The sequence below is a fragment of the Daucus carota genome, chromosome 6 (assembly GCF_001625215.2).
Source record: "Daucus carota subsp. sativus chromosome 6, DH1 v3.0, whole genome shotgun sequence".
Taxonomy (NCBI): Eukaryota; Viridiplantae; Streptophyta; class Magnoliopsida; order Apiales; family Apiaceae; genus Daucus; species Daucus carota.
In genome coordinates, this window is record NC_030386.2 from 7,162,234 (window position 1) to 7,188,721 (window position 26,488).

The 26,488-nt window shown below is 34.3% G+C and overlaps 4 protein-coding genes across 9 annotated transcripts; 3 read left to right on the forward strand and 1 right to left on the reverse strand.

Moving 5' to 3' along the window:
- Positions 1-640: 640 nt before the first annotated feature.
- Positions 641-17,270, forward strand: LOC108224752 (pentatricopeptide repeat-containing protein At4g32450, mitochondrial-like). 6 transcript variants are annotated; one of them, XM_064079972.1, is made up of 4 exons: positions 641-4,015; positions 16,439-16,519; positions 16,615-16,684; positions 16,766-17,270. In XM_064079972.1, the coding sequence occupies exon 1, from the start codon at positions 790-792 to the stop codon at positions 2,878-2,880; it is 2,091 nt and encodes a 696-aa protein (XP_063936042.1). In that variant the 5' UTR covers positions 641-789; the 3' UTR covers positions 2,881-4,015; positions 16,439-16,519; positions 16,615-16,684; positions 16,766-17,270. The 6 variants fall into 6 exon arrangements, with proteins under 6 accessions (XP_063936042.1, XP_063936040.1, XP_063936038.1 ...); XM_064079970.1 differs by having other exon boundaries at positions 16,439-16,684; XM_064079968.1 differs by having other exon boundaries at positions 16,615-17,270.
- On the forward strand, positions 3,806-8,948 carry LOC108225694 (protein FAR1-RELATED SEQUENCE 5). Its single transcript, XM_064080017.1, has 7 exons — positions 3,806-3,856; positions 3,959-4,015; positions 4,564-4,660; positions 6,193-7,057; positions 7,345-7,621; positions 7,775-8,338; positions 8,442-8,948. Exons 1-7 carry the CDS (start codon positions 3,806-3,808, stop codon positions 8,946-8,948), a joined length of 2,418 nt encoding a protein of 805 aa, XP_063936087.1.
- On the reverse strand, positions 9,587-13,249 carry LOC108227120 (uncharacterized). The gene is made up of 10 exons (XM_064080042.1): positions 12,853-13,249; positions 12,556-12,759; positions 12,297-12,464; positions 12,014-12,223; positions 11,185-11,810; positions 10,895-11,072; positions 10,687-10,800; positions 10,471-10,608; positions 10,175-10,375; positions 9,587-10,085 (listed from the first exon to the last, which is right to left on the reverse strand). Exons 5-10 carry the CDS (start codon positions 11,205-11,207, stop codon positions 9,804-9,806), a joined length of 936 nt encoding a protein of 311 aa, XP_063936112.1. The 5' UTR covers positions 11,208-11,810; positions 12,014-12,223; positions 12,297-12,464; positions 12,556-12,759; positions 12,853-13,249; the 3' UTR covers positions 9,587-9,803.
- Positions 17,271-20,856: 3,586 nt separating the features above from the next.
- LOC108225695 (putative B3 domain-containing protein Os03g0621600) lies at positions 20,857-23,833 on the forward strand. The gene is made up of 4 exons (XM_017400625.2): positions 20,857-20,968; positions 21,992-22,340; positions 22,406-22,551; positions 23,344-23,833. The coding sequence occupies exons 1-4, from the start codon at positions 20,897-20,899 to the stop codon at positions 23,677-23,679; spliced, it is 903 nt and encodes a 300-aa protein (XP_017256114.2). The 5' UTR covers positions 20,857-20,896; the 3' UTR covers positions 23,680-23,833.
- Positions 23,834-26,488: the final 2,655 nt, after the last annotated feature.

Consider the following 26,488-nt stretch of genomic DNA (forward strand, 5'->3'; position numbering starts at 1 on the left):
TCTCATTTAATCAAAAAAAAAAACTTAAAATTTTGAGACTTCACTATCAAGGGCGAGGCATATAACCCAATAATATTAAATATTAAATATTAAAAAAAATTAACATTAGTGTTTGATATAATATTTTAGTCAAAATAAAAAATCCTTGAGTTTTTTATAATATAACTTTTAGATGGCCTAAAATCTTTAACATCTATTAAGAATCTTCACAATTTTAAAATGTATTTAAAAATTACTCTTGATCAAAATTTTAAAATGTATTTAATATTTAAAAAAGTGAATGATTCCTTAATAGTCATAAATATTTAATATGCAAAACTAATAGATTATTAAAATATGATAATCATATTTTATAATATATTTTTGAAAAGAATATATGTTTTAGAATTAAAATCTAAATATTTTAAATTTTAAAATTAAAAAAGTAAGAAATTGTTTGAAGTTAACCATCAATGCAGTAGCACCTGTTGAACCCTGTTACACGTGTGCAAATAAATATACATTCAAGCGTGAGTATTATCAAGGGTTAAACACATTGTAGTCAACAGTACGTGCTTAATAAGGTTTCACGCATTTAATAGATTAAAGGTTATACTAGTAATTTCAACGAACTGTATAAAGTAAAAATGAACTGTATTTAGCAATACCCGTTCGTCAGCTGTCTAATCGGGTCAGACCCGTGAAGCTGTTCATTTTGAAACCCATAGTTCTTACTCACAAAAGTTTAGGGTTTAACAGCTGGTTCAAAGCTTCTAAAGCGATTAAGGGTTTAGTGTGGTCGAATTAGCAATGGCCATCATATATCTGAGGTCATTATCTAAGGCATGTAATTATACATACAACTCTACTGTATCTATTCCTTTACTGAAACATTTGAGCACTGTCCCTGCACGGTTTGATCCTAATTATCAAAACCCTAGTAATTGTGATGGTGTAAATGAGCAACAAAGTAGTGGGTTTTATGCTGAGAGTGAATATGATGCAAGAGAGAAGTTTAAGGGGAATTTTGTGAATCAGGCAGTTCATCAAACAGCTGGTGGGCAGTATTTTCAGGACCGTAGAAATGAAAATTTGAACGGGAAAATTGGGAGCTATGGACAGGAGAATGGTGGAAGTGAGTTTCGAAATGATTCGGGCCGGTTTAGTAGAGAGGGGCGTGTCAATGAGTTTCGTGGGAGTGGTTATTATGGACAGAGAAGTGGGGAGTTTTCGCAACAGCCAAGTGGTTTTAATGGTTCACAGAGTAGTTTAAATGGGGTTCCGGGTGCTGGTGTGGTTCAGCAGAGACAGAATCAGTTTTATGGAGTGGGGTCGTCAGAGGGTAATGCTAGTTATGGACAACATGCTATGCATTCTCAATGGAGTTCTGCGAATCATTCAGTTGGGAATGTGAATAATGTTGGCAACACTCAGCAGGGTACTAACAATTTTAATGGAAATAATTGTTATGGTAATGTTGTTGGTAGTCATCAACAAAGCCAGAATAGCTATCCTGGAAATTATGCTGAGAATTTTAATGGGAATCTGATGAGAAATGTTGGAGGATATCAGCCGACTCCAAGTGTGGAATATCGCACTAATGCTGGACCTCTGAATATTCCAAATGAGTATCAGAATGATATAGGTGGATTTCAAGTAGCCGGTAGCTCAACTTCTGGTGGCGGGATGGTTGATGCTAGCGAAAAACACACTGTCGAGGAGATTGATGGCTTATGTGGTGAGGGAAAATTGAAAGAAGCCATAGAATTGTTGATTCAGTTAGAGCAGCTAGGAAATGCAATTGACAAAGACCAATATTTTAGACTAATGAAGGTATGCGGAGAGGCTCAAGCTCTAGAAGAGGCGAAGCATGTTCATGATCTCTTCAACAAACGTAATTTTCCTTATGAAGTGAGAAATTTTAATAACATTTTGGAGATGTATTGTATATGTGGTTCCATGGATGATGCATATGATGTGTTTACTAAAATGCCACAACGTAACCTGACATCCTGGGACACTATGATACTATGGTTTGCTAAGAACGGTCGTGGTGAGGAAGCTATTGATCTGTTTACCAGATTTAAAGAACTAGGATTGCAACCTGATGGCGAGATTTTCTTCAGTGTTTTTACTGCTTGTAGTTTCTTAGGTGATATCACTGAGGGGTTGCTGCACTTTAAATCAATGAGCAAACAGTATGGTATAGTTCCATTGATGCAGCATTATGTTGCTGTGGTGGATATGCTGGGAAAGACAGGCTATCTGGATGAAGCGTTGGAGTTTGTTGAAAATATGCCGGTTGAACCAAGTGTTGATGTTTGGGAAACTTTAATGGTTTCATGTAGGATTAATGGGGACATGGAACTTGGGGACCGCTGTGCTGAGCTTGTTGAGCTCCTAGACCCTTCTCGCTTGACCGAGCAAGCAAAAGCAGGCCTCATTCCAGTGAAAGCTTCAGATATTGCGAAGGAAAAAGAGAAGAAGAAATTAATAAGTCGAAACATTCTAGATGTTAGGAGTAGAGTCCATGAATATAGGGCAGGGGATACATCTCACCCTGATAATGACAAGATATATGCCCTTCTAAGAGGGCTGAGGCAACAGATGAAAGAGGCTGGTTATGTGGCAGAAACTAAATTTGTGCTTCATGACATAGACCACGAAGGCAAAGAGGACGCTCTTCTTGCACACAGTGAGAGACTAGCTGTTGCTCAGGGTCTTATAAGCAGCCCGGCTCGCCAACAAATAAGAATTATAAAAAACCTCCGTGTTTGTGGTGATTGCCATAATGCAATGAAGATCATCTCAAAATTGGTTGGCAGGGAGCTCATCATGCGAGATGCTAAAAGATTCCACCATTTCAAGGATGGGGTGTGCAGTTGCCGAGATTATTGGTGAAGATGAACTCAGGGGTCCATCAATCTAGTTTGTTTACTATATTTTTTTTAAGCTGTGGTATGATCATCCTATACTTATTGTCAAAGGATGACAACAATTCATATATCTCATGGTGCATAATTTTGATGTCAAATGATATATTTGCAAGCCACTACTAGATAAAGGTGTGATACATGTGAAAGGCTTATATCCTTCTATTCGTATTGCGCGAAACTGTATGTTGCACTTTATTGCAACATGGAATTACTGTTACCGCAACTGTTTTACCATCAAGTCTTTTTGATTTACACACACAGATTTTACCCTTAATGCTTTTGTGGCGAATAAATAGGCAGCTAATATTTCCTCCGGGATGCGATAGACTCAATCTTAAGAACGGTTCATGTTGGAGTTTGGCATCTCATCCTTGTTTTTTGTGAAAGTTTTATATTAAGAGAAATATTAAAATGCATCTCGTCGAACATACTAATGTATGATATCCTACTTTAGTATAGTTTTTTAGTATTAGTTATAAGGAAAAAGCTTGAAATAAAAGATAAAAACTATCCCGGCAGCTCTTAAGGTTGACCTTCTTATAAGTGAATTCATATACCACTTAGCACACATTATAGTAATTCACTAATTCTTAGTTTGTCAGTTATACATTGTACAGGTGTAGGAGTAAGGGCTGGACATCTTACTAGGGCTTCGAAGTCTATTTGCCTGACCTCTGTTCCATTTAATTTTTAAGCATATGAAGAGGCATGCATCTTCGCAGAAAGTAACTAATTGTTGTGTATTATTGTTGTGAAACAGCAATTTATTCATTTATGCATGTACTGTATTTCCTCTTTTCAAAATCTGTTATGTATTTCTAAGACTTTTGGTTTTTTAACTGCTAAGCACTGTAAAAAAGTGCGCGCGTAGGAAGGAACTTTTAATAGTGATGCAGGCTGTTAGTGGTGATGGAGCATGCTCAGATATCACAGATTCTAAGGTAGAGATTATCATTATTTTTCTTTTTATCAGAAGGTAGATATTTGAGTCATCTGACACAAGTTACAAAGCAAGCGTTGATATTGCTGGAATATGCTTATAGCACCTTGCAACTGGAACTGTTAAACTGGATGGTCGATGCTACACTTCTGCTACTAAGGTATGTATGCATATACTGTTTCTTATTTGTTCCTTGGTAAACTCTCTTTTCCCCTAAATTAACTAGATTTTTATTATTTACTATTCCAGATACCTGTTCCTGATCTGAGTTGTAGATTATATACTCTCCATTCTTCCTGAATAAAGGACTCTAAAAAGTAAAATATGTGTTAGTACATGTTTACGTTAGTAACTTGTTAGATATTCTAGTAATCTGATAAATAGCCTGTTTGGCTTAGCTTATGACTTAACCTGACTTATAACTTAACGTGGCTTATGTGTTAAGCTGGGAGTTTAAAATGTCTTTTTGGGTAATTTTGACTTATTAATGACTTATGAGTTATTAAAAATATAGTTAAAAAAATAAAAGTGATTTATAGGTAACTTATGTCTTATGAGTAAATTTTTGTCAAAAGAGAAGTTTTTTAAAAAATTAATTTACTGAAAAAGTACCTCAAACTAACTTCTGGTTTTAAGCCCAGACAAACAGGCTCAATATCTGCGTCCTTTCTTCTTTTATTAGAGCGATGTGTGTTATACATGGAACAGGTGGAGCAGCATAATGCAAGGTGGAGAATTGATTTAAACATTGCAAGGGAAGATTATGATTATGGGTTTTGCCGTGGTCATATAGAAATACCTATTTGTAGGTAGAAAGGACCAAAACATGACAAATTTTGTCCAGGGATATTCTACTAAGATTTAATAAGTAATAAAAAAAAAATCATCTTAAATAACTTTTATCGGTTACTTTGTTATTTTTGGCGGGCAGTGGTCAGGTCTACGTGCCTTACAAACATGAATATGAATCAAACCAATAACTGGGATATGGAATTTATGGGATTATAATCCATGTAGAAATAAATAAGGTAGTTATTCGGGAATTATAGTTGCGTGAAAAATATTGCATTGTTAATTTTAACCTCAATATAATAAAAATTTGTATTTCCTGATCACGACAATATTGCCACAAACAACAGGGGTTTGCTAAATGTAATAAATTTTGCTTAACACGGGACTTACTTTTTTAACCTTCTAATATTTTAAATGTTATTAAATATAATCACATGACTCACTCTCACAACTGAATGTTAACTAAGTGTGATGTGAACGTGAACGTAAATGTAATACACATTTGTAAAGTTTTTAATTCATGTATTTGTTAAATTTTATATTCCCATATTCTTTTTATGTAAGGTAGAATATATATATAGGTGTTTGTTCAAATACAAACCTTTTTTTTTGTAAAAACTACAAACTAATATCCACCTTTGATTATTATTTACCAACTTTTAATCTGGGCCACTCATTTACTTGATATAAGAAAAGGAAAAAGACAAAGATTTTTTTGTTGACCCGGTCATTATTTCATATACTTTCTCTCTCTAATAACAACTTCCCTCTCTAGAAACTGTTTCTCTGTAATCTCTCTCGTCTCTCTCAAGCTCGGTAATCTCTCTCGTCTCTCTCGTTGCTCTTTCTCGTCTCTCTCGGTGCTCTATCTCGTCTCTCTCGGTGCTCTATCTCGGTGCTCTATCTCGGTGCTCTCTCGGTGCTCTCTCTCGTTTCTCTCTCGGTGCTCTCTCTCGGTGCTCTATCTGTGCTCTTTTTTGTGTTTACATCTTCATCATCTGTTGCAATCCGAATCAATATCAGTTTTGGAGCTGCTGAGTTTATAAATTGTGTACGATGATTACAAAAGACCTCATCAAAATCAGTGATAATCAAGGTGCTTACTTTTCTTTTATTTGTTCGATTAACTATGTAGATATGTAGATGATGATGTACTAGGTGTTTTTGTTTGAAAGTTGTAGTTTTGGAGCTGCTGAGTTTATAAATTAGCATACGTATGAATGACTAATGTTCTTTTAGTGATATATGATGTTAACTAGTAAATCAGATGAGTTTAAGTAGTAAATTAGGTATTCGGTGATAATTTTTGTTTACTGAGGTTAAGTATGTTTTTGGTGAGGTCAGTTTTTTCATGTAATGGTTTTGAGATTTGATACTAGTGTATATGTTATTTAGTGATTGTTGTGTCTTTTTCTGTTGACAAATGATGCTGATTGTAGTTTTATGTGTTTATGTTGACCGCATAATACATTATAAAGTTGCGTTATAATCAAGTATAGTGTAAGTTGATGATATGATTAAATGTTTAAATGTTCAATATCACAGGTTCTATATGTGGTGATTCGTCTCGTATCAGTAGTTCGAGTGCTAGCTGTGATCCCGCTTGTAGTGATTATGATGATTCAATATCAAGCTACGTATTGTCTCCTGGTGGAAGGAGATATTATTCACCGTCTGTTGGTGAAAAACAGTATATACCATTCCTCAATCAAGTTCATGACAGCTTGGATAAAGCCATCTTATTTTACAAGAATTATGGTCGTTTAGGAGGGTTTGATGTTCGGAAGGGAACTGAAAAGAGAGCTGATGATGGTACGATAATACTCAAGCATTTTGTTTGCAGTTGTGAAGGTTTTGTTGAGCCAAATATTGGTAGAACGAATGGCATTGAGTGTAGAGAAAGGCGTACTGTGTCGAAGAGGTGTGGTTGTAAGGCAAGATTGGTTATGAAATACATGTTTCCAAACAAGTATTTTGTAATGTCTTTAATTGATGTACATAACCATCCTCTAGCTAGTGAAACAGGACGGCAATTTTTGAGAGCTAGTAGGGAAATGACAGTGGGGTTAAGGAATGTTGTGTATGATGCTGCGAAAGCTAACATAGGTTGTAGCAAAACGTATACTCTTGTAAAGGAAATGGTAGGTGGATATTCCAATGTTGGCGCGACATTGTGTGATTTTAGAAATTTTAATCGGGATTTGAAGAGCTATGTTGGTGACAAAGATGGGCAGATGATTATTGACAAGTTCAAGGTCATTTCAGAGACTTCAGAAGGTTTTTACTATGCATACGAAGTTGATTCAGCTGGACACCTTATCAAACTGTTTTGGGCGGACGCAATTGGTAGGAGGAATTTTGAACTATATGGTGATGCTATGTCGTTTGATGCAACTTTTGACACAAACAAGTAAGTTTGCACTTTATCTTTCTACATATATGCACGTTATCTTTTTAGTTTTCTTATATATGTGAAATATTTTTTTTGAATATAGTGATGATTCAACATGTATTCATTCTGTTCTAATTTAGATATTATATGTAATGCAAACAAAATATTAGTATAAACATATGATTTTTAGTGATTTCTCTGTGATTTTTTAGTTGTTCATGTGGTGTGTTTTTGTGATTGAAATATTCTAATTTAGTGATTTTGGTACAGACTGCTGTGTTATTTATGTGTTTTGTTTGGTGTAGGTATAATATGATATTTGCACCTTTCACCGGTGTGGATAAACATGACAAATGTGTGACGTTTGCATGTTGTCTTTTATCTCAAGAGAATGTTGCGCACTATACTTGGGCATTTGATCATCTTGTAAAGGCTATGGGAAGAAATCCGGTGGTTGTGATTACTGATCAATGTCCAGCTATGAAAATAGTTGTCCCTGCATCATTTTCTTCGGCCAATGGACTGATTGCTTCTAAACATCGTTTGTGTATGTGGCATATTATGGAAAAATTCCCGGTCAAGGTATGTTTTAGTTTTCTTGCTTGCTGTTAAGGGTTACCTGCTGTTTTAATTTTGTTTAGTAGGGTTAGCTGCTGTATAATTATTAAGGTAGTATTATTTAGTAGAGGTATGAATTTGATTTTTGTTTAATAGTTTGGTGAATATTTATTTCAGCTTGGTAACCGTTTGGTCAAAGAGACAGATTTTATGGAGAAGATGAAGAAATATATATGGTCATCAAATATAGAAATAGAAGAATTTGAGAGAGGATGGGAAGCTGTTATTAAGGAGTTTAAGTTGGAGGATAACAAGTGGTTAAAAGATATGTATGGTATAAGGTCTTCGTGGATACCCGCTTTCTTTAGAGACGAGCCTATGTTTGGATTGTTGAGGACTACATCAAGATCAGAGAGTGAAAATTCTTTTTTTGGGCAATTCCATAAACAAGGAGACTCTTTATGTGAATTTTGGTTACGGTATCAAAGTGCTATGGATCGGCAGAGGAATGAAACGAATCGGTTGAATCACGAGTCCAATTCTAGTCTCCCTTCTGCAGTGTCTAGATGGTTTATAGAAAATGATGCAGCAGACCTGTTTACACTTGCTATCTTTTATAAAGTCCAAGAAGAAATTATTGCCTCCTGTTTGGACATGCAAATCAAAAGAATGAGTGAGGAAAGAGATGGTGTTACTTACATGGAAATCAGAGATGTCAAGGTGCCGGATAAAATCTTCAAGGTAACGTATGTCTTATAGATTAACAGAATAAGAAATTGTAGTTTCATATGAATTATGCTTGGAATGAAGATAATGATATGTGTTTAATTTTATAATTTTGCAGGTTTCTGTTAGTTTAAATCATGCTGTTTGTTCGTGCAAGAAGTTTGTTATGTGTGGGATAGTTTGCAGACATTCATTTTGTGGTTTGAAACAGATTGGAGTGACTAAGTTCCCACGGACACTTGTTTTAAATCGGTGGACGAAACTTGCGGACAGCGGGACCTCATCAATGTCACTAGCAGTTTCAAACAGTTTTTCTAAGATGGAAGAAGTATCATTGAAATTGACAAATATATGGTTTGACTTTCGGCAAGCAGTTAATAAGGCTGGAATGGAGTTGGACAAGCTTGATCAGGTTCATAGTACTGTAATGCAGCTCAGTTCTGAGCTTGATAAAAATTGTAGTAATTTGACGAAGAAGGATCACATGGCAGCAATGATTGGTGAGCAGCCTTCAGGAGATATTACAATTCTTGCACCAAATATTTGCAAGAACAAAGGTAACTACTTTAAGAGGTTGATAAGTGAAAGGGAGAAGGCAGTGACTAAAGCGAAGAAAAGAGTTTGAAAATGCAAAGAATGTGGTGCAACAACTCATGATTCAAGAACTTGTGATAAGAAGAAGAAGAAAGCACGGATTGAAGAGAGTGGTGCATAATTTTCATATTTTGTATTAATTTTGTTTTTTGGTGCACAGTACTTAAGAGATTGAACACGGTACTTGTTGATATCTTTAGATTGGTTTTAATTGATAAGATTTGTCATACTTTGTTATGCTTTTTAAATATATATAATGTGGAGGTATTATTTTAGTTTATTGGTATGTTTTTAATTTGTGTCTGCGATTGATTTCAATATTAGAAATGGTAATGGTTTATAGTAAAAATATAATGGGTAATCACTAAAATTATGCAGGCCAACTAGTAAAATGTTAATGTGTAATCACTAAAGTAGGTAGCTGTGATCACTAAGTTACTGGTTATAGTTGTTATTGTTTTTAGCAATAATTTTGTCTATTTCTACATTGAATTTCTAATTTTTTTTATTATCATTGTTTTAGCATGTTCTGTTATGAATGTTATGGTTGCAACATAAATAATTAATAATGTGATTGTTTTTTTATATTTTGTTTATGTATGATGTTTGAACACATAAATTTAGCCACAAAATATCATAAACAAACACAAAAAGCTGAATATAGTCAAGATAGAATCATATTTTTTTTGATAATGTTGATACATAATCAATAGTGTCAGTTATCATTTTCGACAAAAAATCAGTAACTGTCAAGCTAATAGAATAGACAGTTCATATCCAATCATTGCTCAAGATAATTTGCCATACAATCATTGCTTGTCAAGTATTCAGAAAAATAAGGTAACTAATTCTTAAACAATCATTGTTTGTGAAGTTGCTGAAACAATCATTGGTTGTCGGCGGCTTCATTTAGAGTGGAGGTGAGGTTTTTTGCGAAGGTGACCGTCTTCTTGTTATCAGCCTTTCTTTGAGTAGTCACTGCAATGCCTTCTTCTTGAGATGTTTGTGAAGATTGGATGGCAAAATTGACTATTCTCTTTGATGCCATATCAATATATAATTCCTTCCCCACTTTTATGATTTCTGATCTCCTCTCATTCAGTGTTGAAGATAGAATCATGTTGTTATATTTGAGTCGGAGTCTCATAATTTGATTTTTTTGGTTAACCTGCAGTATTAAATATAAACCTACTATTATTAGACAAGTGTCTTTATTGAGTAGGATGACAAAAGTATAAAAGATGTAGTAATTCTTACACTTTCATCACAGATTGAAGCGTGCCATGGGAGTGTATGACCTTTGTAGGTCTCCATATGCCTCATAAGAAAGATTCCACAGTCAGTAGAGTTGTTCTTTGTTTGCCATGACATACTCTTGTATGTGGGTTTCAGTTGTCGGATAATCCTTGCCAAACCAAAACTTCCTCTGCTTTCCAGGTATTTTGTAAAGTGTGAATGCTGCATATATTAATAGTGATAAGAATAATATGTGAATTATGGAATGAAGAAAGATACATTTGTTTAAGTGGCAAGGTGGTTATATAATATTATACCAGTATTCTTGGTTTGGGACCATAAGAAAGCTTTGCGTCTTTACCCCTTTGGATATTATCAATGATCTCATAGCATGGAGTTTTTAAGTTGTAGCATACTAAATAGTAATGCTGATATGCCCATATTGGGAAAAACACCTACAAAATTTATAATTGTGAGAAAAATAAACCACAGTATAAAATATTAGACTACTTATGGAAAAATATTGTTCATACCATGTGCATAGTCTCTATTGCCTGCCTGTTGATTCTTATGAGCATCTCAGTCATATTAATAGCAAAAATTGGATATGTGGTGGCAAGTTTGAGATGATCGACTAAACTTGGAAGCTAAAAGATATATTGAAGTAATTTTAGGATACGATACTAAGTATATATTATGTAAAAACATGTAATTTAGTGAGATGTAGTTGAGATGGGTTACCACAGAGCCGATTGTGCAAAAGAGACGTAGGGGAGATTCATCAGACCGATATTTTTCTCCATCATTCAGAATGAAGGTCCATATATCTATAACAGATGTGGCCACATTAGTGTTGATTTTAAGTGTCTGCATATCGTCTCTTATGCAGATGAAATCATTCCATATGAACATATGTTCGCTGTTGACAAGAAAACAAAAAAAGGATGGCATCAAATATCATTAACAGCAGAAGTACGTTTAAATTAATTGGAAATTTAGGAGTAAAGTAAAATGAATTTTTATTTACTTACATTGGATCTTCTTTCTTTATCATATATTTTCAGAGTCCAAATTCTTGATTGGTTAATTTGGAGTTTATGTTGACAACTCTGTCAACATATGGGGATTTGCCGTATCGACTCAATTTTAAAGCCCTTTGACTCTTTTCTCTCATTGCTGGTTTAGGCGTGAAAACATGATCATCATCTTTGCTGACATCAAGTTGTTCATCTGATCCCAAGTTGACAGCTTGTTTGTTGTTACCATAAATGTCCTCATCTATACCAAGTGAGAAGTTTGGTATTACATCTTCTATCTCATCAGTAACAAACAAATGGTTGACATTGATATCTTTTTTCGCTGAGTGTAGGAACTCTATCAAGTCAAGTTGCTTGATATCCTGAGAATTAAGCTCAAAATCATCATCAATTTCCGATGGAATTGGTTTTTTCGGATCCTGTTGAGTTGAGTTTTGATGTGTATTCTGTTGAGGAAATGCTGCTTGATTGTTGCCGAAGACATCATTGACCAAGTTCTGAATCATGTGTATCTCAGGATTTTCGGGATCTTTTGCTAACGCCGACTTTAGATCAGCATCAAAAAGCATCTTCAATTCAATCAAATCTTGTGCTGAGTCTTGTAGATTTTGCAACCAGTCCTGTAAAAATATTAAAATATAGGCACAGTGATTAAAAATTGTGAGATACATTCATTTCGTGTATTTTACTGATGAAGGTAGTTCATACAGTATTAGAGTGTAAAATATAGTGATTAACTTAGCATAATTTAGTGATTAAACTACTAAATACAGTGATTAAAATATTAATTTTAGTGATTAAAGTATAATTTTAGTGCCCTTACCCCTGTTTGATTATTACGCTTAGATGTGTCCCTCTCATACTCTTGTTCTACATCTTCCATGTGAACTTCGGGAACATCATTTGTACGTATAGTTTTGAATTGAAAATGTTTTGATTTTTCCCAAGGAGTCCATGTCTGCCATGCGCGATCATCTTGATCCCCTGTGCCATCAGCTTGATTCAATGTGTCGTTATTTCCTTGTTCGCATCCCTGAAATTTTTAATAATTAGAAGCATGATTGTAGTATTTTTACAAAAATGAAATTTATAACAAAACAAGTTACCTGAGTTTGAGTGTCCTGCACATCTTCCATGTTAATGTCAGGAATAGCATCTTGATTTTGTTGGTATTGATTGGTGGACTTTGTGCAAGGACTCCATTCCTGGCTTCCAACATGTTCATGACTATTATCTTCGCAAGGATCAGTGTAATCATTATCTTGTTGTTTCCACTAGATAAATGTTTGAAGACATTAGAGATATGTTATGGAGATAAAATGTATGGACTTATGTAATATATATTATATATTCAAATAATTTTACCTGATGTGGACTATGGATTGGCTGTGTGTCCTGGGAAAATAGTTCTCTTAATGGTTTGAGAACAGTTCCAAGACCAAAAGCTCCGTCAAAAATCTCGATTGACTACCTTAATTTTAGTGCTTCCTCACTCCAACCTTTGTATGATGGAAATCTTCGCTCCACAAGCTTGATACTTCCTGGCCTTACTCGATCAACATAAAATAGCTATATATGAAGCATAAAAAGAATTATTTAACGCGAAATGATGAAATATTAGAATTAAATCAACTAAATATGAAAGAAGTTGTAAGTTGATACCACAAGGAATGGTAATGAGCCAGCAAAGAAGGTTGATGCGGTTTGATTCCAGAGTTTTGTTGCAGACACAAGGGAGTTTAGAAGATACTCTGCCCAATTAAATTTGTAGCACTGATCAAGATCTCCATTTAACCTTAGAAGCTGTTTGTCCACATACGTATAAGTGCTTGTTCCAATGAGCACATTCGACAAGACAAGCAAGAAATTTAACTTGAAATTCTGAGTGACCCCTTGTTTTTTGATCATTTCTACTAATTTCGAAACAGTCACTTGATCTGCATCCTTTTTAGTAGCAAACTGACTTGACCACTCAGATATTCTTTCATCATACATTTCGGCTGTGCCTATTGTTACCGTCTCCCCTCCATGTGGCAATCCAAGAGTGTCACAGACATCTTCTTCAGTTATTTCGATGTGAAATTGAACCGCTGTATCAAATACACGAAGAAATCAGTGAGTATTTTGTAAGAAAATGCGATTCGTAGTTGTAGATTCGTACCTTTGTGTCGAAGAAGATGAACAGTGCGACGTAACTGTATTGTATGTATATGTGTATCTAACTGTATTATTTAATTTGTCTCCGCGCTTCTTTTGTGTAATGAACTGGGCGCTTCTTTTGTGTGAACTGGGCTGGGCTATGCTATTGGGCTGGACCAGGTTTTTAGGTTTTTAGGATTATGTTAGTTTGTACTAGAATAGGCCCCTATATATATATATATGTGTGTGTGTGTGTCAATAAATTTGTATACGGGTTTCACTTGCAACGGTCCCAAATCTCGAAGTGGTCTTCTATCTTAGGTTGCCAGCAAGGAAATACTCCGTTTAAGTACCTGGGAGCAAGTATCGGTTCCTCTCCCAAAAAGCTCTCCTTCTGGCAACCATTGTTAAAAAAGGTGGATGATAAAATAAAATCATATGCAGCTGAACGTCTATCCATAGCTGGCCGATTAGTGTTACTCAAAGCGGCAATTGACAGTATCCCCGTTTACTGGTTCAGCCTGTATAAAATCCCTACGACAATATGCAATCTCATTGAAGCAAAGCGACGTAGATTTCTATGGGGAGAAGTCGAAAATGCCTCGAGGAAGCTTCATCTACTTAGTTGGGAACGTATATGCTCTCCTAAAGCTGAAGGTGGGCTAGGACTCTACTCGATTAAATCTCGTAATAATGTGTTCCTGTCTAAGTGGTGGTGGAGGGCTTATAATGAAAGGGGCTCTTTGTGGAATAACATCATGGCTTCGCGGTATAGTCCCTCATGGACATTTGATCTTGACAAAGTTCAGGTAAATCAATGTTCCCCAATAGTCAAAAGTATCCTCTCTATTAAGTTAGATCCTCAATGTTCACTTATCTCTAAGAAGGAAAATTTTCGATGAGAATCAAAAAGTGGCTGCAAGGTGCTGTTCTGGGAGGATGTCTGGATTGGCTCCACCGCCCTGTACACAAAATTTGCTACGCTTTACTCTTCCTCATTGAGAAAACATTCGACAGTCAATGTTTTGTTACCTTTATGGTTACAGGATCCCTTTCATTCTTCTCTATGGCTTAACTCTCTCAGTACAACAGACAATTCTGAGATTGCTATAATTTCAGAGATGCTGAGAGTTTTCTCTCTCTCTAACAATGAGGATACTTTGATATGGATTCCAATTAATGGAGTTTTCACAACTTCTAAAGCATATGAAGTGTTTCGAAGACCTTCAGTTCTTTCAATGCCGGGCTCCTTCATCTGGAAACAAATCTGGGTTATGAAAGTACCTCCAAAAATAATAAACTTCATGTGGAAGCTTGCATGGGAAATCATTCCAACAAATTGGGTGCTTAACAAGCGCATTCGATACATCTCAGCAACATGCCCGTGGTGTAATATGGCAGAGGAATCTATTTCTCACCTGTTCTGGACCTGTGACCTTGCAGCATGGGCATGGTCTTTTATTGGAAAATGGTGGAGCATAAATTCTCTCATTCAGAGAAATGCATCCTTCAACCTCGCACTCATTCTTGGCCTCAAAAAATCGAAATTCATTAAACCAGTCTGGCACCTGACAGTGGCAGCCACCCTTTGGTCGATATGGCTCGCAAGAAATGAGTTTGTGTTTTCCAATACAAGATTAAAAGCAGACACTTTTCAGGAACTAATCTTTGTGCGAATAGCAAAATGGGGAATGGCTTCTGGGGTCCTATCATTCGCCTATGACCCAACGTGGAGGATCAATCCTATCGGTGCGATTAGCTTGCATCATCATCAACTTAGACATGCTTACTGGGCTTCTCGATGCGAGGTTTATGATATTATTTGCATGTCTGATGCTGCATGGGTCAATAATTGTGGAGGAGTGGGTGGCATAATAAAGCTCAACACTGGGAAATTGCTTTATTGCTTCTCTGGTCCATCTAACTCTTTTAATGTGCATGAGGCGGAAGTACTTGCATTAATTCACATTTTGGATAAATTACGATCAATTTGCTCGCCCAATGACAAGGTTGTTATTTGCACTGACTCCACAGTTGCCATAAATGCCTTCTCTCAAGGTCTTCAGGTGGATTTTCCTCTGCTAATTCCGGATTTCGACGTACAGAAGCTGCTCGATAATTCTGTTTGTCTCAACTTCATTCCCTCGGAATTAAATGATGAGGCAGACCTCGGAATCTTTGCTTTTGTATCATCACAAGCCCATTATCTCATTCTTCTATTTGCTGAAATGGGTTTCAAGCAGCCTGAAAGTCTTCCATCTCCTTCTGCTTCGAGCTCGAAGAAAATCCGTCGTGCCTCTAGCATTTAGCTGGCTGATATGCGTCATTATTTTCATGTAGTTTGCTATTTTCCTTTGCTTTACTCGGTCCTTGCTCCTTAGTTTGCTATTTTGGTTTGGCATTTTGGCAAGTAAGCTTCATGCTTTTTGGGGTGGTATGGTTATACCCTGCACCTTGTAAGAACGTCCGAGTTTCTGAGTTTCTAATATATCTTCTGCTTATCAAAAAAAAAAAAAAAACTAATTTGAATTACCTCTAGACTTCTCAGCAGACTTCTGCACTAAGATGTGCAATAGTATAAATTATAAAAAAAATAACACATAAAAAATATTATGTAAAATTAAGTTAGAATTAATGTATTTATAAGTGACTATAAGTAAATAAAAGTTTTATATGTGATATTATATTCTAGATATAGGAAGGTTACAAAAAAAATATAGTATAAATTTAACAAATAGACACTGTAACTCACAAAAATCACTTTGAGCAAGGGAAATAGGTTCCAGTGTTTTACTGCAAATTGGGATACCTAGGAAGCATGAGTTACATAGTTTAGATTAAAGGTTATAAAGCCAAATACTGTGACTCATGTTAGTTTCAAGGACGTACAAGTTACGGTGTTGCGTTACATCCAACCAAACGAGGTATTAGAAATGCAACTATAATTAATGACGAGATGTTGGGTATGTTCTTAAGACGATCTGACCATTTAATCAGGAAGATGAATTTGTAGTTGAAACTATACATTAAACTTCCTGCTTGTCCATTTAGTTTTTCCATATTCCCCTTGGTCTTGTTGTCGAAATAATTAAGGTACTGTTTTATGCAGGACGACTTTGGAAGTTAAAAATATTTGATTAATAAGTTCACTTCTGGAGGAGATAGATTCCCTTTTTGCTTAAGATATAAGGTGCGGTGAGAATATATCTTTTACTGTTATTATTAGATACAATGGATGTTTCATGTTTGGACGTGTTAAACTAGTTTTCTTCCATGTTATGATAGTACGCGGTATGCACATCACAGTGCTATATTCTGCTAGAAAGGAGCAAGTAACTCTTCTTATATGTATTCGGTTAGTTGTCCAAGTTAACTATTGTTAAATTATCTGACAGCTGCTTTAAATTTGTGACTGTTATCCACTTGCTCATCGCAGGTCTTCTGCAAATATTTCCTTGGAATCCAGAATCCATTCAGACTCTTAAAAGACGCTAGTGTTAAAAGTTTGTGGCATTTGGTTCTAGAGAGTGGACAAAGGGAATGCGAAATCCACATGCATGTTTACCAAACGAAGCAGTCTTCTTTCTTTTCCAGGATCTAGGAACTACATAATCATCAATTTTGCTTTATGGAGATGATGGCACTAGAGGCGCTTCAAGAGTGGCAACCGAACACAATGGGTGGATGACATCCACTCTTTAGTACTGCTCATGATGGTCAATCTTTTCATTTTTACATTCATTTTCGAGCCTGTATATATAAAAGATTTTCCAATATGAAGGGAAATAGTATAACATTGAAGAATTAGAAGAATACTATAACCAATATTTCAACGCATGTAATAAATTTTTTCCTGTTTTTGCTAAGTGATGTATTCAAACATTAAGACTTATGTAAAACATAACTCGAAGGTTGGACATCATCTTATTTTATTATGATCATTTATTTGTTGAGAATGTATAATATTAATTTTTAGTGTCATTTTGGAGCGGGATGAGGATGAAATTAACTCAGATGATGATTTGTGTATTGTTGTTGTGGGGTGTTGTTTTTATTTTTTTAGTTAACACCAGCACTTTGGGAGTTATTTTAATTTGCTTTTCTCAAAAACTGTTGATTATAAAATTTTTCAATAAAAGTCGTATTGTTATATAATAATATATGTAGAAAGAAAGTTGAGAGATCTAGAAAAGAGAGAAGGAAGTAGAAACGGTTCTCTTATGTTTATTTTCTTTTTTGAGTTTTGCAAGTGATACAAGTGGTTTCATTCATGCATTAAAGATAAATAACAAGACAAGTGAAAAAAACAAAGATCATATACATTATTAATAGAAAAAATCAAGAATTAAAAGTTTTTATAAAATAAAAGTCATTCATATTTACATTTCATAACACTCCTAGTATGACTTGTATCAATGTCATGCATAGTTAAAGTCTTACTAAAAAAAATTGTATTGCAAGAAAAAGAGTACATAAGTTGTACAAAATAACAATATATCATTTTTGCGTCATCACGATATAATTAAAAAAATTAACAAATATCTCAAAATCAGCGCATTACGATCCTGTGTACTAATTTCTTGAAAGGAGCATAAAAAAATGTCTTTGTGAACAAATTTGTTAGATTTCCACATAAACGAATTTGACAATCATTGATCCCTTTCTTCTATTGTATTTCATGATATCCTCACTAGCATCAATGTCATCACTAAGATTATCTAGGAAATTTGTTCAAAAATGCCGTAATGAAAAGAACATTGGAGTTTGTTGCTATGCATTTGGCCAAATAGGATCGTCCACTTCTTATAGAACCTATCACTAAAATATGCTTAGAGGGGAATAAGGCCAAGCGGAGCGGGAAGGGTTTTCCATGAGTTGGAAAATAAAAACTATTAGCCCCAGGTGAGGTTTTAGAATAAGTGATTTTCTGATAATGAGCATAGAACATTTGTCTTTATGCTAAAAATGATGTATTGAACTCATAATTCATCAGATACTTTTTATGAATATCAACTAAGTATTGTAAGTAAATTGGTCCCCATTGTTCATTCCTGTCACCTTTGATGTATCCTTCTTTATACGTGATGTTAGCTTGTTAAAAATTTTAATAAGAATATCCAGTGGAAAAAATCATGAAGGTAAAAAAAAGGGATAATTAATTTATACATCCTTAAACTTTGGCTCATTTTTGATTCGCGTCCTTGAACTAAGTTTGTCAATTTATGCATCCTCAAACTTTGTAAATTTCCAATTCAGGTCCCTCCGTCAGTTTTTGACTAACAGAAGTTAGTAATTAGGGTTTTGAATTTGGGGGTTTTTGACTCGTTAATGGATTATTGAAATTGATGGTATGGAAAGTTTCGGGAGGTCAAACCGAAGAGATTCATGTAGGTTTCAATGGCGGAGGATTGCCGGAATGATGGCCGGAATCAATGGCCATTTTCCGGCCGGCGGAGACATTGCCACCATTCCGGCAATCCTCCATCATTGAAACCTACATTAATCTGTTCGGTTTGACCTCCCGAAACTTCCCATACCATCAATTTCATCAATCCATGAACAAATCAAAAACCCTCAAATTGAAAACCCTAATTGACTAACTTCCGTTAGTCAAAAACTGACGGAAGGACCTGAATTGGAAATTTACAAAGTTTGAGGATGCATAAATTGACAAACTTAGTTCAAGGACGCGAATCAAAAATGGGCCAAAGTTCAAGGACGTATAAATTAATTATCCCTAAAAAGAATGTAGCGTGCATTTGCTCCTTTTTAAAAACCGTCTGCAACAATTTATTTCATAACAATAAAAATCTCCCATATATTTTATATAAATATTCAATAATTTCGGATCCCTGGTTATCATAATAGGAAGAAGCATGTTGTCCTAACAAATGAAGTCAAAAATTTTATTAGATAGATTAGTGGAGATCGAATAAAATTATATTTATCTAACTTCAAAATTCACTCATGTTTATAATTATGTCAAGACATGTATAATTAATAAAACATACTTTAGTTTAGTTAAGTACGATACTTCAGGATCGAGAATAATTTTTTTAATTTCAATTTTTCATAAAGATCAGTATACTGTATATTTTCCGTGATTAGCGAATAATTTCCTTAAACGTATTGCATATAGACATAATGGTTTGAAAATGGAGTCAATTAACGACTATCAAACCCTTAATTTTTCCGATGTATTTCTTCCAGATATGAATGGTTTAGTACATGCCAAACTGTACATTTAGCCTGCCCTAAATGTGATGATATATCTCAACATATATTTTTTTCCGTACTGATCCTACGTCTTTCAAATATAAAAAATACTATAAAATAAATGTTTTACGCTATGAAAAAAAATTTGTTCACCATATAATCTATGTCCATATAATCTATGTTATGCTAGGATTCATTCTCCCTTATAATTAAGATATATTTAATATATATAGGGTTTGAACATGTAGTTAATTGATGATGATCAAATCCTTGATTTGTTCCGGATACAAACGGTTTTGGGTTGTGCCGAATTGTCCATTTAGCTGATTCTAAATGTGACGCTATACCTGAACATACAAAAATTATTTGTAATAATCCTTCCCTTTTCATATATAAAAATACTATAAACTATAAGGTAAATGCTTTATGCTATGATAAAAAAAAAAAGATTAAGAATTTTGTTTATTTTTCTTTTAGAATTTGTTCCCCTTTATAATTAGGATAAATATAATATATATCGTATATTTTCCGTGATTAACGAATAATTATCCTAAAACTATTATCTATAGGCAGAATGGTTTGAAAATAGAGTCAATTAAGGATGATCAAAACCTTAATTTTTTTGACGTATTTCTTTCGGATAAGAATGGTTCGGGTCGTGTCGAACTGTCCATTTAACCGGCCCTAAATATGATGACAAATCTGAACATATAAAAATATATTTATAATAATCCTGTCCTTTCAAATATAAATAAATTATAAATTCAATATTTTAAACTATGATAAAATAAAAAAAATAAACATTAACTTCCTAATTTAATATATTTTTCTGTTAGGATATTAGTTCCCTTTTAATTAGAAGATAAACATATCTTAGAGCAAGTCCAATAGGTTAATGTCTTAAACTCACATTTAGGTAACGTGTCAAAAAAATGCACTCCAACACTATCCTAGTGTTATCCTAAATTACTAGCACAACCTTAGTTCTCCTAGCCATTACCTATTTATAAGTAACCCCTAGCCATTACCTATTCAATATTTATAAATAAAATAATCAACTCTCTTCTTCTTTCTTTGTCTATTCTCTCATTTTCCTCTTCTCTCTCTCAAATTTATTATTAAAATAATCTTAGGAGAACAAATATAGGAATTACTATTGGAGTTGACACTTAAAATAGATTACCTAAATCACTAAGACATACTAGCACTCATTATTTTATATTATTTATATTATTTATAAGTAATAGGATAGGTATGCTGTTGGACTTGCTCTTTGGTCATTGCATTAACCGTCGCATATTTTCCAAACTATTACGCTAAACCTAGTAGCTACAGGCACAAGGGTTTGACAATGGAGTCAGAGGACGATCAAACCCTTGATTTTTTTGATGTATTTCTCCCGGATACGAATGGTCAGAGATTGGTAACATATTTATTCTCTCTTTTAACTCTTTACATGTACGTTGTTCTCATACGAGCATATATGCGTACGTGTGTGCATGACTTGTGTTAATTTTGATGAGTTATACCCAGTAGTATGAGTTTAGTTGTTACCTTTTCTGTTAATTTTTGCTTGATTTCGAAGTGATTCTTTGTTATAAATGGGAACTTTTATTAGTTTGAGTGCTGAATGTTATAAGTTTTGTATAACGGTCTTTCTAGTGTGGACAAAAACCACTTTTTGTTGAGGTGGAGGGTTTTTACTGGTCATGTTTTTTGTGATTATTAATGAGGTTTTGGCCAATAAAAGCCCTCCACCTCAACAAAAAGTGGTTGTTAGTGTGTGCCCATGGGCACACACTAGAAAATCCGTTTGTATAAATATGTAGTTGCTTGTCTAGTTTACGTTGCTTTAGTTATGCAGCTTTGGTGTTATCAGGTATGATTCTCTGTTTTTTGTTTTAGAAAATAATGTTAGGATGTTTTCTTGTTTTTTAAATCTGTTTTATAGTTATCAGGAGCTGCTTGACATTATTTTGTGCTCTCTGGTTCAAGAAAATGGACAAGTGACAAGTGATTGATGCAACATACTAGTAGCGGGTTTTTTTCTGCTGGAAGGCATTAAGCCTAAATTTGTTATGTGAATGCGGGGGACTACATTGTCTGCCGGGCAAAATTTGACTCATTTTATGATTTTTGCCTACCAGCGGAAAGATGCTGGTAGTATGTTGTTAGTAAGTGATAGTTCTGGACGAACTGCTTTTAGAAACACACATTTATAACTAATAACATGATTTCACTGGAACATCCATCCTCAATTGAAATTTGAATGCTGGTGTCGTATATACAGACGACAACTATTATACCTATTAAAAGTGATTATATGAATGCAAAAGCACATGTGTAACCTTTTTCGGATAAGTGGCAATTTTCCTTTCCTTCACTAAATAAAGCATCTCAATAGTTAGTTGTAGCTGTATAGTAATCTGATTACTATATTCTGCAGCTCATACCGTCAGTCTTTATGATGAATTTGAAAGGAAAAATAGCGAATGCTGTTACCCTTAAAGATCTGTCTGGAAGATGTTGGCAAGCAGACATTAAACAGACTAAGGAGGGTTTTTTTCTCTACAATGGCTGGGAACGTTTTGTATCCGATAAATCAGTTGAGTTAGGAAGCTTTTTTGTCTTGAGGTATGTTGAAAGCTCGTCATCCTTCGTTGTAAAAATATTTGGTCCAAATGGAATCAAAACCGAAGATTTAGCTCGTGTAAAGATAGAAGACGAGGGTGCAGAAATGCAAACTGACTCAATGCAGAATCATAGGGAAACCATACCTGCAAGACATGAACAAAGTTAGTAGTTTACTGTTAATTTTATTATGTTCAAGTATTGCTTTATGTTAAATGTTGATATGCAGGTCCTGAAGGAATAAGGCAATCTATGTCACCAAGTAGAGGGTCCAGAATTGGTAAAAAGCAAAAGTTCGTTCAATCAGCTGAACATGCCTGTACAAAGAATCCTTGCTTTCCTGCAAATTATCGACCTTCAACACCATACACGTTGGTAAGGCTTATCTGGACCAAGTCATACAATGTTTCACATTTATATATCATGCTGTATTTGAGATATTATGACTTTTAAAGTTTAACGTTTATATTGCAAAAATTATTATATATGGTCCTCAAGAGCTGCCAATTTGCAAACTGCTTTTTCGTCAAAATTATAACGAATAGCCTTGGTATTCTGAGGCCTGTATATATGTAACTCTGTTGCAAGATTTGTCATAGTATTTCGTTTAGTATGTTCATAAGGTAGAGATTCATTTCTAATTGTAGAGTATAATGTGACATGAACGTCCTAACACGACTATACTTATATCTGAGATAATTTTAGAATATACAGCACCACTATCCATCAGATTAGTAAATGGTGAATGAATTGGAGCAAATAATTTGTCTATACAAGTAAAATGTCAGAAAGCTTTTGATTACTAAAAAGCTACTGCATCTACCATCTAGAAGTATAATTTCTTTATATATTTTGATGTATGTGTGTCGAAATTTTAAAATCTATCTAACTATTAGTGCATTAAGAGCGATCTCTCTTTGTTCTGTAATTTCCTACTGTTGCAACTTGCAAATACAAAGTGAATCGAGTTCTGGGTCTCCATCTCATTTGGTATTTTTTAAGTATAACTAAAAAGATTTTCGCTGGCACAACACAATAAAAACACTATTTATGTGCTTCTCCTATTGAATCGCCAAACAGCTAGAGTGTGCTTTATTCTTCTATCATATATTACAATTCTCGTTGCCTACATGGTTTTATGTCATATCTTTGTCCATTGTTGCACAGTATGTTCCTAAGCCACTGCTTGACCAGCATGGCATCACGCTGAACAAAAGCGTGGAGATGCAGGATCATAATGGGAAGGTGTGGCAGCTTTCTATCACCCACCTAAGAGATGGGCGGACAGTGATTACACAGGGATGGAGAGATTTCTTGGAACAATACAATTTGAATACTCAAAAGGACGAGTTGGAGTTGGAGATTATACGGGGAAGGGGAAGTGACTGCAAAGACTTGAAGGTACGTATCATTAAACGTGTAACGCCCAGGGGTCGTGGAAGGCCAAGGGAGCCGAAAGACATCAGGCCAAGGGGTCCTGGAAGGCCACGAAAAATGAAATAATCCTTTCAAATATAAGGCAACAGATAAATTTTCATTGTAGCTTGACCTATATCAACTATTTATTTTAACAAGGTTTTAGCATTACTTTCCTTAGACAAGGTTTTACCTCTTATTTACATCTTAGCAGATATTGTTTTCCATTTATATTTTTCTTCAAAAGCTATCATTTCAATTACTTTTACATTTGAGATGCTTCATTTTATTTTTTTGCTGAATATTACAATTAATTGTAACAAGTTGGATTTCCGCGATTTCTTTGATGTAATCTGTATATAATAATCCTTATTGAGTTCAAATTGGCTGCTAAGTGTTTTGCTTATCTTGAACCTCTGTCGCATGTGGAATATATAGACTTATGTATAAGATTTAAGGGTAGACGCTTACTTCATTCTTGTTTTCGGGATTTCTTCTTTTTCCCAGTGCGGCTAGTGATTTTTTTTTTGTTGCTGAAATGGAAGTGGTAAAGATCAGGTCTATATTTTTTTCTTATTGTTGTTTATCGACTTTGGGTTTACAAATTAATGCACTCTTGAAATAGTTTACTAAACCTGATCTTTTTTCCAGTATCTTAGCTTAGATAATGGACGATCTTGATCTTCAATCTCTTCCTCTTTAAACTGTCCAAATTTGTGTATGTGCACTACTAGCTACAGTAGTTTTGTTTGAGTTATGCCTGAATCAGCCTGTGTTGCGAGAACAACATTTTTAGTTATTGCCACTGAGAATACAAAATTTTAGGTGTTCTTTTTAGCCAACCTTGTTCATTCTGTTCTTGCAATGTCTAATTCTTGCTTGTGATAGACTTCGTTTTGTTCAACAAAGGCTATAATGTGAGAGTAGATGTTAACAAAGATTGACATAATGTAAACCGTAAAAATGTGACAAACTGTATTTAACATGAAATTGATTTTCAATTAACCAGACAAAAATGTTTAGTTGAAGAAATAAATTATATTCTATCAACTTGCAGATAGTTAAGAAGAATAACATTTAACAATTATGTGGATCTCCTGGCAAAAAAAAAAGGTCATTGCTGAAGTAAAGGAGGCAGTTTCAGTGAATTCACTGCAGTTATGATTCTCAGAATTGATTCAGATCTGTCAATCTTGGGGTCATTTGTTTTGTACTAAATGAAGCTGAATGATATCAATATGAATCGTTCAGATGATTCTGTTTGTTTGGAATCAATTTTTTATATCACACAAAGAATTAGAATTTGGTGAATCAGTTAACTTCAAAATTCTATCGGTCTGATTCAAACAAGATATGTCACCTGTTTTCTTCATATTCCATTGCCTTCTTTCCACCAATCGACAGTTCTAATCGATCATTCCGGTATATTCGAATAATAATAATTTTTTCATAATATAATATTAAATTAAAATAAACTATAGAAATTTATATCGATTTTTTTATGATTTGAAATAGATAATTTTAGAGTATTGACACTTTGCACCCCTTATGTTTAGGCGTTTTTTCGATTTGGTCTCAAACAATTTTTTTTGGTTGTATGCACACTAAAATTTGAAAAGCGTTTCGCTTTGCACGCATTTGACCACTCTCCGTTTAATTGACCGTTAAAGTTAACAGATTTCAGGTTTTCACTTTGCACCCCATAATTCTAATTTTTTTCATGAGTATTTTGAAATATTTTTTTTCAAAAAAAATAAAATATTTCAGGTTTTTCATGAGTATTTTGATTAATCCGAGCATTTAGGTCTGGCAAAGAACTGTGGAAATTCTTAAGTACGTAAATTATTCTAAGCCTATATATGTGATATTATAGCAACATCACATATATGAGGAACTGATGCAGTAACTTGACTCGAATTTCAGGTTGTTGTATACCCTGAAAACGTGATGTCTTTGCAATTCACTAAATCTCAAAATTTCAAGGACACTAGTAGTGGCCAATATATTTTTGTCAACTGCTCAAAAGTTTCTCCAGCTGAATGGTATGATAATATATTTAGTAATCAGCTTACAGACTATTTAATCCTCCAATTCCAAATATATCAGTCCTTTAGTGATGAATATGTGAAATGCATATGTACAGGCATTCATTTTCACTTACTTCAGCTCCACCAGTTGATCATCTAAGCCTCCATATCTGAACAACAGGTGACTGGACATCATAGCTGAAAAAAGTGTTTTCTCAGCTACGTACTTGAACAAATCAAACCCAAACTCAAACTACACTTGTTAATTACTCTAAATGTTTGGTTGACTGCTTTACTCCAATGTTGCTTACACCTGCTTAATATTTGTTAGGCATGTGTAGTACACCTCATTTGCCAGTTTGGATCAAACGACAAAGACATTATTGAGAAAAAGATGGTTTTTCCCGGATGAAATGAAAATTAGATTCATGGAACATATTATATCTGCTTGCAGTAATATGTTGTCAAAAATTTTTGATTCAAGATAAAGTAGTCAGCCCCTTTCAACAATATTCACCAACTCTGACTAATATTTCTGGTAAAAATTAGCACTGTTCAATTCCAAGAATTTTTCTTTTTTTCTTTAGATTTCAAGAGTTGCCGAATAGAAGAAGAAGCTGTGATATCTGTCGTCAGCATTGTTTCTATCATAAGATGAAAAACAATCAGCATCACCCCTAATGACAAGAACAATTTACATTCATGAAAAACAATATTTCAAAATACTCATGAAAAAAATTAAAATCGTGGGGTGCAAAGTGAAAATCTGAAATCTGTTAACTTTAACGGTTCATTAACGGAGAGTGGTCAAAGGGGTGCAAAGCGAAGCGCTTTTCAAACTTTAGGGTGCATACTGCCAAAAAATATTG

Coding starts and splice junctions, on each gene's coding strand:
- LOC108224752 (XM_064079967.1), top strand. CDS start 790: ATGGCCATCATATATCTGAGGTCATTATCTAAGGCATGTAATTATACA.
- LOC108225694 (XM_064080017.1), top strand. CDS start 3,806: ATGCAGGCTGTTAGTGGTGATGGAGCATGCTCAGATATCACAGATTCT. Junction 7,058..7,344: donor GCAACTTTTGACACAAACAA/GTAAGTTTGCAC, acceptor TGTTTGGTGTAG/GTATAATATGATATTTGCAC. Junction 8,339..8,441: donor TGCCGGATAAAATCTTCAAG/GTAACGTATGTC, acceptor ATAATTTTGCAG/GTTTCTGTTAGTTTAAATCA.
- LOC108227120 (XM_064080042.1), bottom strand. CDS start 11,207: ATGATAAAGAAAGAAGATCCAAT. Junction 11,073..11,184: donor ATAAAGAAAGAAGATCCAAT/GTAAGTAAATAA, acceptor TCTTGTCAACAG/CGAACATATGTTCATATGGA. Junction 10,801..10,894: donor TTTGCACAATCGGCTCTGTG/GTAACCCATCTC, acceptor TATATCTTTTAG/CTTCCAAGTTTAGTCGATCA.
- LOC108225695 (XM_017400625.2), top strand. CDS start 20,897: ATGGAGTCAGAGGACGATCAAACCCTTGATTTTTTTGATGTATTTCTC. Junction 20,969..21,991: donor ATACGAATGGTCAGAGATTG/GTAACATATTTA, acceptor TATATTCTGCAG/CTCATACCGTCAGTCTTTAT. Junction 22,552..23,343: donor CTTCAACACCATACACGTTG/GTAAGGCTTATC, acceptor ATTGTTGCACAG/TATGTTCCTAAGCCACTGCT.